The 13147-nt window shown below is 36.3% G+C and overlaps 1 protein-coding gene across 2 annotated transcripts in view; it reads right to left on the bottom strand.

The window, feature by feature from the left end:
- ARHGAP20 (Rho GTPase activating protein 20) overlaps positions 1-13147 on the bottom strand; it is a 138692-nt gene that overhangs the window by 30366 nt on the left and 95179 nt on the right. For both annotated transcript variants that reach the window (XM_044257682.1, XM_044257681.1), the window contains exons 4-7: positions 11969-12118; positions 5898-5939; positions 4936-5020; positions 1790-1867 (exon numbers count right to left, since the gene is read on the bottom strand). In XM_044257682.1, the coding sequence (XP_044113617.1) occupies positions 1790-1867; positions 4936-5020; positions 5898-5939; positions 11969-12118 (355 nt within the window). The remainder of the gene's footprint in view (positions 1-1789; positions 1868-4935; positions 5021-5897; positions 5940-11968; positions 12119-13147) is intronic.

Raw genomic sequence — 13147 nt, 5'->3', positions numbered from 1 at the left:
AGGAGAATGACCAAGAGGCTCTCAGGAGATAGGTAGCTGGCACAGTCTACACTGATTTTATTTTGGGCAAGTCCAGTCCTGGGAACAGAAAGGACAAGAATTCTGTCTAGAGAATAGGCCCAGTCATAGAAAACAATGAAATTGTTCACTAGCAGAATTATAGTCCAGCAATACTAAAAAAATCTTACTTGGAAGACTTAATACTAAATTATGTAGACTTTGCTGTATCCTTTAGGAGGGGACAGAGTAAAAATGTTTTAAGTAAGACTAGAAGATATTGGCAATATTCAATATTCTTGCCTTTATTTTTTGATTAAAAATCATGGTCTTGACATTATCATGGAAGGTCCTGGCTGTGGAGAACAGCCTCTGGCCCCCTCCTGTACTCTGTCACTTCTTGTCCCCATCCTCTAATCATAAAATTTTTTTGCAAATAGGGACAACAAGCAATCTAATGAAAATCCTTTTTTTTCTGGTAGTATGTGAAAACATTGTAATAATCCTTTAGAATAGAAGAGTATAACCAAATAGCCTCAATTCTTAATTATAATGAATAGAAATATTTTTGGTCTCAGAGATGGATCACTTTTTTCAAAGGAAAAGCATAAATAAAATAAGCCATGTCATTAATTAATTTCCTTTCCTTTCCCTTAAACTACTCCCTTTCTTCCCAGTGTATATAAATCTAATCATATCTTACATCTTTACAACCTTTACCAAAAGAAATCAGATTTCTAAAAAAAAAAAAAAAAAAAAAAAATCAGATTTCTTACCCTAAAGTCTGATTTCTCTGAGTGCTTACGGGCTTATGATAGTACCGTGTCTGAGTAAATCCAAATGTAACTTAGCAGACTATGGCATACCCAAAACATGTGACATGTTACATCATAGTAACTGAGCTTTCATATTTAGAGAGAATCTGACTCAAGAAATGGCATTATCCAAGTGCTTCCTTTAGTTTCCAACCTTCTGAAAGTCACTTCTTTTAATGTAAGACCCACTATGTGGTGCTTATCTACTGATAAGGGGGAGATGAGAACGTTCCAGTGTTCTCCCTACCTCATTCTCAAACACGCCTATCTTCTCCATTAATAGAATTTCAAAAACTTACCTTGGCCCCCAAACCAGAAAGAAGCAGAAGCTAAATGCAAAACAGGGGAACAGGTGGTATGCACACTAAAGCTCTCTAACCTCACAATCTAACTCAAAGCTTGTTTTTTAATTTACCAATTCATTAGAGTTACCAGCCATCTCACCTTCTGGATCTACAGCCAGTGAATATAGATTCTAGCTATGGGTTCTTCACGTATACATGCTACTACAGAGCAAATCCTTCAGAAATCATCATCTTAAGATGGATGGAATCTTGGGATCATAGAAGAATAATTAGGTAAAGGAGAAGAATCAGAAAAGGAGATAGAGGTAGAGGGAAAGGACAGTCAGAGAGAGACAAGTGGGAAGGAGGTTAGAGCTTTCTCATTAGAATCTTAGACCATGAAACCCTCCATCTGTTTACGTATACAGCATATACAGTAAAAATACATATTATTATCACTCTAACATTATAGCCTTATCATATTATGCTTTTGAGTTCACATAAGTCTTAGTCAATAAGAAGTAGCATCTAGTATTCAAGTTTTAATGTCCTTATTTTCTCCATTTTTAGGAATAAAACATGAATTTGGTATCACTAGTAATTAGCTGTCTTATGATGAAAGGGATAATATTTATATGACTCTAAAGTATCAAAGTTTGTTTTTAATTGAGAATATCTAGTAGAGTAACTTACAGTTATCCCTAGCATTGGTAGTGACATGTTGATAACTTCATTTGCTGTATCTGAATTTGTTACTGTTATAGTTTTAGACTGTAGGAAAAAAGAAATAAGAAATGTAGTTATAAATAAAGAGTATTAAATCAGGTGAATAAATAATCATTATGAAATGATTACCCAAAGGCAAATTTGATTTCAAGTGTTAACAGTGTAAAGCACATGACTTAAGTAGAACAACAAGCCCTTGATGATAATTTACTTTCATTCCATTATACCTTATGCCTTTTGATAAAACATCTATTTCTCTTAATATAAAGAATGTGTAGCTCACAAAATATAAAACCTTCAGCAAGAAAGAAAAGGATTAACCACACATTAGAGAGAGAACATGGACCACCCTCCTGAACCACCTCCCCCACATCTAGTGAAGCCAGCGCTCTCTATCATCTCATAATTGTAAACTGTATTTCCGTAATGAGAGAGCACTTGGTCACTTTCTCCTTGTTCCTGAGCACTGTTTTCACAGTGTGGGTTTCGCAGTCATTTCTTTGGATGGTAAGAAGCTGAGGTAAAAGAATAAAAACTGGCTACAAAAAGACATTTAAAGTTTAGAATTTTTAAAAACCACTATTTATGGAGCACTATGTCAAACACTGTGGCTACCAAGATTTTCAGTGTTGAAACCTGCAGATACCTGAAAACAAGTGAATCTGGCAAACAGGACTGAGAATTTTAGAAAGCTTAATTCTGTTGCCAACTCTGCTATTGAATAGATCTCTGATAGCTCTGTGCTAAACTACATTTAGAAATTAATACTTAAAAACAGTTTGCAACAAACAAAAAAGGGATTAACAAGATTTGGGGATATCTATATAGAGTTCACTGAATTCTAAGACATTGAAATGTAAGACAACACTACCCTATCAAAAAAGGATTTACTATGCAGATAGGTTTTACATATTGTAATTACCAGATGAATCAGCAATTAGGGCTGTGTCCCTGACAGGACTTAAATGGTATAAATAAGTGTCTGAAAAACAATCTGAGGGGTTTGAAGTGGCGGGGGGGGGGGGGGGGAGGTTGGGGGTACCAGGTGGTGGGTATTATAGAGGGCACGGCTTGCATGGAGCACTGGGTGTGGTGAAAAAATAATGAATAATGTTTTTTGGAAAATAAATAAATTGGAAAAAAAATAAGAAAAAAATAAGTAGTATAGGCAGAAACAAAATGATATAAAAATAAAAATGTTGTACGAATAATGTTAAGTGAAATCCACTGACCATTCACCCCTTATCTTTCCATTACAGTATTTTTTTCCCTCTATGAGCCGATTATTTGACATGACCAATTGCCTCTTAAACTTGTTTGCTAATTGATTTCAAATTGTGCTCTTGAACTCCAAAGATTATGCAAAAGTCTCTCAGAAGCCAACAGGCAGGGCTTAGAGCACCCACCCCAGTGTCTGTCTTCTACCAGAGTGGCACAGATGTTTTATATGTTGGGCTTTAACTTGAGATATAATTTTATGAAAGGCATCTGCTTTTTTTTTTTTTAAAGTCCGAAAGTCTATCCTTAAATTAAATTTTAAAGAAATTCTCTTATGAGTCTTTTGTAAAATGAAGAATCTTTCCTGTAATACCAATAGTCACCTAATGTATCTGGATACTAAGACAGTGATTTTTTTTCTTAATATTAGACACATACATTCAAAACTAATTATAGGTGTGTGTTTTTCCTTGCATGCCTTCCTGGCAGACTAAACAAATGAATTTCTGCAGATAGTATTCTTTGGCTAGTAAACAAATGAAGCAAACAGACAAAAATGAAAATGTGGTCCCCCCACCCATGTTAGCAGAATTCATGGACAGGCTGTGTATAACTAAAGGCCAAGGATAAAGAATGCTTTCCATACATACATACATTCCTATTTTGGGGGGAATCACTCTTTCTGGAAGCAGAGCTCCCTGAAAGAAGACTCTTCTCATGATGGAACTTCAGAGAGCTAAGGGCAGTGTGTCCTATCATTGCTGAGTTAACCAGGGTACTAGTGATAAAAAGTGTCCAAACTGACCACATCTCTTATCTTCTCTTCCAAAGAGAATGGAACTCTGAGCCTGTCTCAAACACACACTTACCACACACTGAAAGTGTTTAAAAATAATTCAAGGGATTTTCCATGAATATCCCAATTATAACCAATTGCCACAACAACTGAAATCAAAGCTGGCAGCAAAATAGAGGTGGGTTTTTTTTTTTGTTTGTTTGTTTATATTTTGCTACTTTGCTACAGTAGATCTTTATAGTTTCACACCATAAAAATTTGAGTATTTCCCCCAAGCAGTAACATCTGGCACTCATGTCAGAACATTTGTATAACTTTTGGTTTTGGCCGAAACATAACTGTTTTGTTATGTTTTTTCCAGTGTGACCCAGAGCTGTTGCGAAGTATGGCAATGTATAGTATCATAAAAACATCCATAAGTTTCCATTTTGTTCATCATTGATAACATCTTGGCATTTTTTCTATATTTCCAGTCATCAAATTATACATAATAACTAAGGCTAAATAGGCTTAATTGTTATTTGACCAATATGATAAAAACTGTGAGGCAGAAACATGCTGATCCCTTAAAAATGTCCTCTCTCCTAGCTCATCCATTTGTTAACCCAAGGGATTCAATTCCTAAAAATTCATAGAATGAAGATAGAGTCATAGAATGAAGAACTATCTAAAACCCCCTTCTACTTAAGAAGTGACAAGTTGGAAGAAATTGCTTCATACTAATAGGAACTACATCCTTGTGAAAATGGCTTTACTACAAGCCTCTGCAGCTGCTTTTGAAAGGCTCCAGAGAAACATTAATGCTAGAGGGAGGAAAGGGACATCAGACAAGCAATATTCTTTCTAAGGATTAGTATGAAATACTGTAGTTCATGTGAATTTCTCTTGTGTCATTTTCTCTAGGGTTTACTTTTCGCATATGCAAAGACATACATAGACCCAGGAAAATGCATTTTCCCACAATGGTATTTCTAAATGCTTGCCTTCCGTAGCACATCCACAGTCTGTCTGTCTGCCTGCCTGCCTGTCTCTTTTCATCCATGGTGCTCTTCTTTATGCAGGGACTTGGAATTTAATTTTCTGGCTTAGAAACACTTACATAGGCACAATTCCCAATGTCCTTGGCGAAGATTTTGAGGGGAATGCTCTTCGGGTAGTCCTTCTCTTTCTCTAGATTGATGTATCTAATCAAATGCAACAACAACACTGAGTCAGATGAATTTTGCTAATGGTTTATTTTAAAATCAATTTATTTTGCTAATATTTTCAATATACTTATATGCTACGTTTTAAAAGACAGATGGAAAGACTCAGCAAAATTGGATTACATTATGGGTTGGAAGAGATTCAAATTCTCAGGACATCAGGTAAGGGCACGAAAACGAATAGGAGATCTATACCCAGTGAGGTCTGAGAAGAACAGTCAGGTTTAGGCACCTGTGGGTGGCATTTTGTCTTCCAAGCTTTCCCCCCTTCCCTGGACAGGCCTGGACACTTACTGACAAGTACAGAAGCATATATAATATTTTATTACAGCAAACCAAGATAGTGGCCTTTTACTTCTCATTTAGCTCTCGGGTAGAGTGTAAGTCTTCCCTGAGGAAGGTAGCAAGGGGAGGCAGGAGGAAAGGGTTATGGAAATAAGAGAGAAAACTCGATTCACCATTTAGTCTGTATATTCAAAGGTGAGGAAAAAAATTGATTTTTGCTTGGCAGAAAACCTGCCATATATGGACACCTAATACATGTTTCTGAGGAAACTGTTTGCTCCAAATGGTAGGTTGGAGACATGGAAATGGGAGAGATTACTGACTAATTTCTGTCTAACCATAGCTCAATGTTCTCCTTCCTAAAAAGTAAGGAATACATGTACCAAAGAGAACACTGTTTATAGTAAGTAGAAGCTGGTGTACAGTTCAAACAGTATTTTATTTTGAGGACAGATGAGTAATTTCTACTAAGAAAAAGAGGAATAGTTTGGGGCACATCTCTGCATAGAAGAATTTAATTCTTTTAACTACAAGTTGAAGATTAAGAATATGTTATACTGAAAAAAAATACCTCTGAAGGAGAGAGAGCCATTTGTCCTTTTGTTCTGGAGAACTGCAATCAAAGAAAACAGGAGAAAGAAATTAAACACGTAACACATTTATGCTAACGTATCCAAGACTGTCAATCCAGACAAAATATTAGCAGCTGTTACTGAGGAAGCAGCACACCAGGGCAGCTCCGGCCTAACTGTGTTCTGGAGAATCTGCAGGGGAAAACCCCATCACGGAAAACCACACAGTCAAGTACAGTCAAACCACACCATCTAGTCAAACCTCCAAATGGATCCAAGACTGGGACATTTTCTTACTTTATGGCTCTTTGATAAGTATAACCGTTACGGCGGAATGAGAATTTGATCTGGAATCTAAACACCTGGCTTCAAAAATATACGCAAAGCTACCTGATCATGAGTGACTCACTTCACATCTCTACACTCGTTTCCACATCTATAAAACTGGGCTAACTGTGGCTTTAATTGCCATACAAACAGAAACTGTGCTCAATTTGAGATTAGAGATTAAAGAGAAATTTGGCATGTTGATGGAAATATCTTGGCCCAGAAACCAGTTTTCCTGTCAGGAAATGAAATATTTACACATATAGCAGGGTTTTAATTTAGTGAATTAGTTCACAGAAAACCTATTCTTAATTACTACAGTCTTTTAAGATCAACTCATTTACAACTAAATCACTAGTGATAATTTTTCTGAAGTTATGGCTACATTTAATTCTTAAACGTGAAAATATTTCAGTATTTATTTCTATATGGTCTTGTTCCTCAGTTTTAAACCATATTTCTAATCTCAACAAGCTGGAAACTCTTATTATTTTCTTGTTCCTGAAAAATACACTTAACAAGTATTTGTAATTTGTTTCTAAGTCTGTTGCTTAGCAATTTTCTCCAGACACAACTCCCAGGATTGGGCATCTAAAAGTACACTACATCTCTTTTACTGACCATCCAATTTTCACCTTCCACAGTTCCTTATAAACTCCTAATATATTCACCCTTCCCAAACAGAAGATTTTCTAGGTTCATTTGTATCAAATCTTGGATTTATTTGGCAAAAAACTGTGTTGAAAAATAGGTGAGTTTTCTTTGGACCTGTGAACTTTCTTCAAAGCAGTTAAAGAAATTGGCTCTTTAAAAACACTTAATATTTTTTAAACTTTTTATTGACAGGTAAGATACACAGAAAAGTTGTATAATGCTTAAGTGTACAGCTTGAGCATTTTTCACAAATTGAACACACCCATGTGACTAAAGCTCAGGTTATGAAACAGAAAACCACCTCGGGAGGACTGCTTGTGCTCCTTTTCAGGCACTAATTCCCACTATCCTGACTTCTTCATCTTTTTTCTTTTTTTTTTTTTTAAGATTTTATTTATTTATTTGACAGACAGAGATCACAAGTAGGCAGAGAGGCAAGCAGAGAGAGAGAGGAGGAAGCAGGCTCCCCGCTGAGCAGAGAGCCCAAAGCGGGACTCGATTCCAGGACCCTGGGATCATGACCTGAGCTGAAGGCAGAGGCTTTAACCCACTGAGCCACCCAGGCACTGCCCCCGCCCCCCGCCGCAACTATCCTGACTTCTAACAGAACAGGATGGTTATGTTTTCTTTATTATAAATGTAACCAGACAGTAAGTACTATTTTGTGTCTGGCTTTTTTCATCCAACACTATGTTTATGAGACTTCCCCATATTACCGTATGTGGTTTTAGACTGTTCATTCTCATTGCTGTATAGTGTTCTATTGTTTGAATACACAGCATGCACTCCTTTGAAAATAAACAACTTATGAAGTGTGTCAGGTTAACCCATTGAGACTGATCTATGTAGTCTCTTATGTTTTCCCCTCGACACAATCGGGAATTTCTCACTGATTGTGACAGTTTTCAGTCTTAGATTTCAAGATATTAGTCCTTTACATTTTTGGTTTCTTTATAGATATTGTAGTGACTGGCTAGGAGAACCCGCTTCTTGAGCTGCTATCCTGATGGCATTTTAAACTGATTGTGGCCTAGATTTTTCTTTTTTTGGCCTAGATTTTTCTTAATGTTGACTGATATATACCATTTTCTGATGTTCTTCAACCTCTCCTTCCTAAAAAAACCTGTCTGCTTTTTTTTCTTTTTTTTTGGGGGGGGGTAGCAAATTTCTGATGGAATAAATTCTTAGAGTTTAAAAAAATCTTTATTTAATTTTAATTATTGAAGGCTATCTTTGCTGGATATAGTAGTCTAGGTTCAAAGTTTTTTCTTTTAACACTTTTAAATAAAGATGCCATTCCACTATCTTCTGAAATTGCCATAGTTTCTGATGAAAAAGCCATGATGATACAAATCATTGTTCTCCTATATGTAGTGTGTTGTTTTTCTCTGGCTACTTTTAAGATTTTCTCTTATCTTTGGTTTATAGCGTTTGTAACATGACTAGGTGAAATTTTCTTCATACTCTTATTTGGAGTTCACTGAGCTTACTAAATCTATACATATAAATCACTAAGCTTGGGAGATTTTCAGACTATTATTTCTTCAAATAATAACCCTCTCTCTCCTCTTCTGGAGTTCTAGTTACATGTATATTATATCTTTTGGTATTTTCTAACAAGTCTCTGATGCATTTTGAATTAAAGTTGTCTGTTTTGAGGTGCCTGGGTCACTTAGTTAAGCATCTGACTCTTAATTTTGAAAATTTTGGCTCAGGTATCAGGGTCATGAGATCAAGCCATATGCTGGGCTTTGTGCTGGTTGTGGGACCTGTTTAAGATTATCTCTCTCACTCTTCCTCTGCCTCTCTCTCTCTCAAATAGAGAAGTACATAAATTTTTTTAAAAAGTCCGTTTTCTCTATTCTTCTGATTGGATAATCTGTATTGATGTATCTTCAAATTCACTGACTCCCTCATCTTTCATTTCCATTCCGCAATTGAAGGGCTATATATATATATATAGAGAGAGAGAGAGAGAGAGAGATAAAATTTAAGATACTGCAGTTTTCAGTTCTAATATTTTCATTTGGGCTTTTTAAAATATCTTCTATTTCTCTACTGAGATATCTTTCCATTCATTTCAGTTGGCTTTTCCTTTTACCTAGTGAGCACAATTAAAAAAGTTGGTTTAAAGTTCTTTTCTAAGAGTTCCAACAGGATTGGCCTCTATTGATTATCTTTTCTGGTTCTTTGTATGTGAGGAAATTTTAGATTGTATTCTGGACATTGTGAATATTTTGTTTGCAGACTGAGTGCTGTTACATTTGCAGGGTCAACGTTTTTGCTTCAGTTCTTCTAGTGTTAGCTTCAAGTTTCTTTGAGTCTGCTCCATGCATGTCTCCAGCAATCAGTCTCACATGTGGGTAGAATCTATATACAAAATCTGGGGTTTCCCTCCTCTGATACTCTCCTTTTCTGAGATTTCCCCCCTAACTTTCCTGTGGCTGTGGTTGACTCAGACCCTACAGTCTAGTTGTCTGGCCAGAAAGACTGGAGGTTTCTGTCAGTTTAGTTGCCCTGCACAATGATATGACTGTAGCCTGCCCTTGGGCCAATGCCTTAAACACAGGAAACTCACCTCTGCTGGTGTCTCCGTCCAAGTCTCAATTCCTCTCCAAAATCTGCCAACTTGTGTTCACTTTGTAGAACCTTTACGTGGTTGTTGTTGTTTGAATTTTGTTCAGAGTTTACACTTGTTATCTATAGGGTGGTTAGTCTGTTAAGGCCTTACTCTGCCATACCAAAACTCTTCAGCACAACTTTGTTTTTTAAAATAATCTTTTAAATGTGAAGTAAGTTGAGACTTTCAGGAATTTGCTAAGATAATATAGAGAGCTCTGATACATTTTACCTTCCTGAAATAATCCTTTTACAATGGCACACTTGTCAAACTAAGAAGCCAATATTGGTACATTACTATTAATCACATTCTTGACTCTTCAGACTTTGCGTTTTTCTATTAATGTCCTTTTTCTATCCTAGATGCCAACCCAGGATAACGCATTGCCTTGAGTTATCATGTCTCTTTAGAGATTGGTCTAGAACAGATTCTAAGTCTTTTCCTGTTTTGTTTTTCTGTTTTTTTCTTTTTTTTTTTTTTTTTAAAAACCATGATAATCTGGAGTAGTGCTGGTCAGTTTAACCTATAGAATATCCTTCAGTTTGGGTTTGTTTGAAGTTTCTCTCATGTTTGGACTGGGGTTATGGGTTTTGAGGAGGAATAACACAAAGGTGCTCTTCTCACATTCTATTGAGGGGTAACATGGCATCATTAGTGATGTTAATTAACCTTAATCATCTGGTTAGAGTACTATTTTTTTAAAGAACACAATGTATGTAAAACTTCTTTCCACGTGGTTTTCACTTCTTAAAACAAGTTAAATGGAAACTCCTTAATTAAAGATATCAGACTCAGGTAGTTAAGTGCCTCAGGTGGTTAAGTACTGATTTCAGCTCAATTCATGATCTCAGGGTTGTGAGATCCAGCCCTGCATCAGGCTCCACACTCAGCAGGGATTCTGCTACAGGATTCTCTCTTTCCCTCCCCACACTGCCCCTCCTGCCATTGTCCCACTAAAGAAAAGAAAAATAATAAAGGACATCATGTGGTTTTGCCCCTTACTAGATATTACTTCCTTTCATCTGTAACGCCAAGGAGATCAAGCAACAGAAAATGATATTATCTGGAGAAATCTGTCATGGAAAACAAGATATGCAGAGAACAATACAAAAATATAGTTCTTCCAAAGAAGTTCTTAAAATCTTGTGGTGGGCCAATAATGCATAATAGAATTTAATGATATGCCTGTTTTTATTAGAAGATTAACAGTTTGGGGGTGCCTGGGTGGCTCAGTGCGTTAAGCCTCTACCTTTGGCTCAGGTCATGATCCCTGTTCTCTGCTCAGCGGGGAGCCTGCTTCCCTCTCTCTGCCTGACTCTCTGCCTACTTGTGATCTCTGTCAAATAAATTTTTAAAAAATCTTAAAAAACAATAAGAAGATTAATAGTTTGGAAAATTTTGGTTATTTAGAAAAATTTGGTTATTTAGTTACTTAGAATGATGCCGGAGGTGTCTAGTGGTAGTGGGGAAGAAGAAATTGAAAGAAAAACATGTGCATGTGAACTCCCAACTCCTTAAGTGTAAAACAAACATTGGACTTGAGCATGTACCTGTTCAAAATCACAAGTGTAAATTTTGATATGCTTATCCTGACCTGAGAAGTGCCAATTTAGCATGTTCAGGATAAAAGTCCCTATGCCAACCTGATGTTCAGTTCAGGCACCCCATTATTTCATGGCATTAACTTTATGTCTATATTTAAAAACTACTTCTTTAGGAAATTTGGGAGTTTAGGGGTGCCTTGGTGGCTCAGCTGATTAAGTGTCTGGCTTTTGATTTTGACTTGGGTCATGATATCAGGGTCATGGAATGGAGACCCACCTTGGGTGGGGGCAGGGGGCAGGTATCTCCATGCTCAGCAGGGAGTCTGCGTGGGAGTCTTTTCTCCCTCTCCCTCTGCTCCCCCCTCCTCTTGTTCTGGCTCTCAAATAAATAATTAGATAATCTAAAAAAAATTGGGGAGTATAAAACAGTTATTTAAACTTAATGGGACTATTTTATAAAATTTTTCAGTAAAAGTCTATTTCATTGGGTTGAAAAGACCAACTTGAAAGCTCACTAGGTAAAGCGGTATGTGAACATGAGGGAAGGGAGGCTTGAAAGGGCGGTGGCCCCAGAGCTTTGACCACCCCATTCCTCTTCCACAGGCCCTAGGTACTGTAGCAGAGCCCCCTTAAAAATTACTGGTCAGACCAAGTTAAACAACTCCAACGTTCTCAGTATTTACTATTACTCTCCACATACTTTAATGAGAAGTTCCTGGGGAGAAATAAGGCCTATTGGGGTATGTTGAAAGATGAGTTACTGATTTCAGAATAACTCAATCAGAATAAAATATTTTCCTTTAAAAAATCAAAACAAACAAAAAAAAATCAAAACAAGATTTGATTGACCTTTTTCTTTTCATCCTAGAAATCACCTCATTGACTGTATTTAACATGTCAATGCAGGCACAGCTCTGGTTCTTACCTGAAAGTGGCCACGAAGTTCACAGTGGGCCAGCCCAAGACAAAGGATTTCAGGGCATTGGTGTTGCCTTCTCCCACTTCATCCACACAACTTGCTGTCCACATGTCACTTAGTTTTATTTTATTTTTTATTTTAAAGTTGTTGTTATATCTAAAAAGATAAAAACCAGACAGGACTTCTTGTTATTTTGTTTCTGAAATTTTATGAGAGCTTCTGTACTTGTGATAAAGGACAGTTTCCACTAATAATGGGCAAAGAATGTCTTATTCATTGTTTGTAACTTCAGTGCTTACTACAGGAAACTGTAGGTCGATTGGTTACCTTTGGCCCAAAATGGCCTTTGATACATTTGGTGTATTAGTCCTCACGCTTGTGTCTATGGGCAGCAAATAGCCATACACCGCCTACTTTATTTTTCTATGTTGAGCATTGTATTTGGAATTTACAATTATAATAAATTTTAAATTTACTGCTGCTCTAAAAATTTCATTTATTATTTTTAATGTGCCTACTCCAAAAAAGTTTGAGTGGCTGAACAAAAGATTAAAGTACACATTATTTATGAAAATATTTATAAAATTTTCACCTTAAGAGAGATAGATGCACTTAAAAATATTTTCTGGAATTAATTAGAGAAATTTTCAATGTATTTCCCACTGAATGGGTACAACATTTTCTGTCTTTACTAGCAAAGTTTAAATTTCCTTTCTTAAGACTTTGTTCACATCATTTTCTCTTATATTCTGACTACAATTAAAAACTATAGCCAAAAAACAGACCCTAACCTAGACTGGGGAAAAAAAAAAACCCAACAGAAAGTATTATACTTCAGTGGGGTTAACACACTTAATATTTATCTCCAAGGACCCAGAGTGTGACCAACTTTAAGTTGGCAATGAAATTGCTTTTTGACAATTTCTACCTAATCTCCCTTAGAACCCGATATTGAAACCACCATTATCTCTTGACCTAAATTCACAGATTTAATGCTCACAATGGACCCAAGAGTGAGTGAGTTAGAAGGCACTGGGAAAGATAAAGAGAATGCTCAGGGAAACTTGCACACTTCCTACCATTCAGAATCATTTGTGGAAACAGAAAAAGTTAACATGAAATCAAAGATACTTCATATGGCAGTAGTCCTAAACTCCTTCATGGAATATTTAAAGCCAGAACTCT

Source organism: Neovison vison, chromosome 7 (assembly GCF_020171115.1).
Source record: "Neovison vison isolate M4711 chromosome 7, ASM_NN_V1, whole genome shotgun sequence".
In the NCBI taxonomy this organism is placed as follows: Eukaryota; Metazoa; Chordata; class Mammalia; order Carnivora; family Mustelidae; genus Neogale; species Neogale vison.
This window is presented reverse-complemented; position numbering and strand designations above follow the sequence as displayed.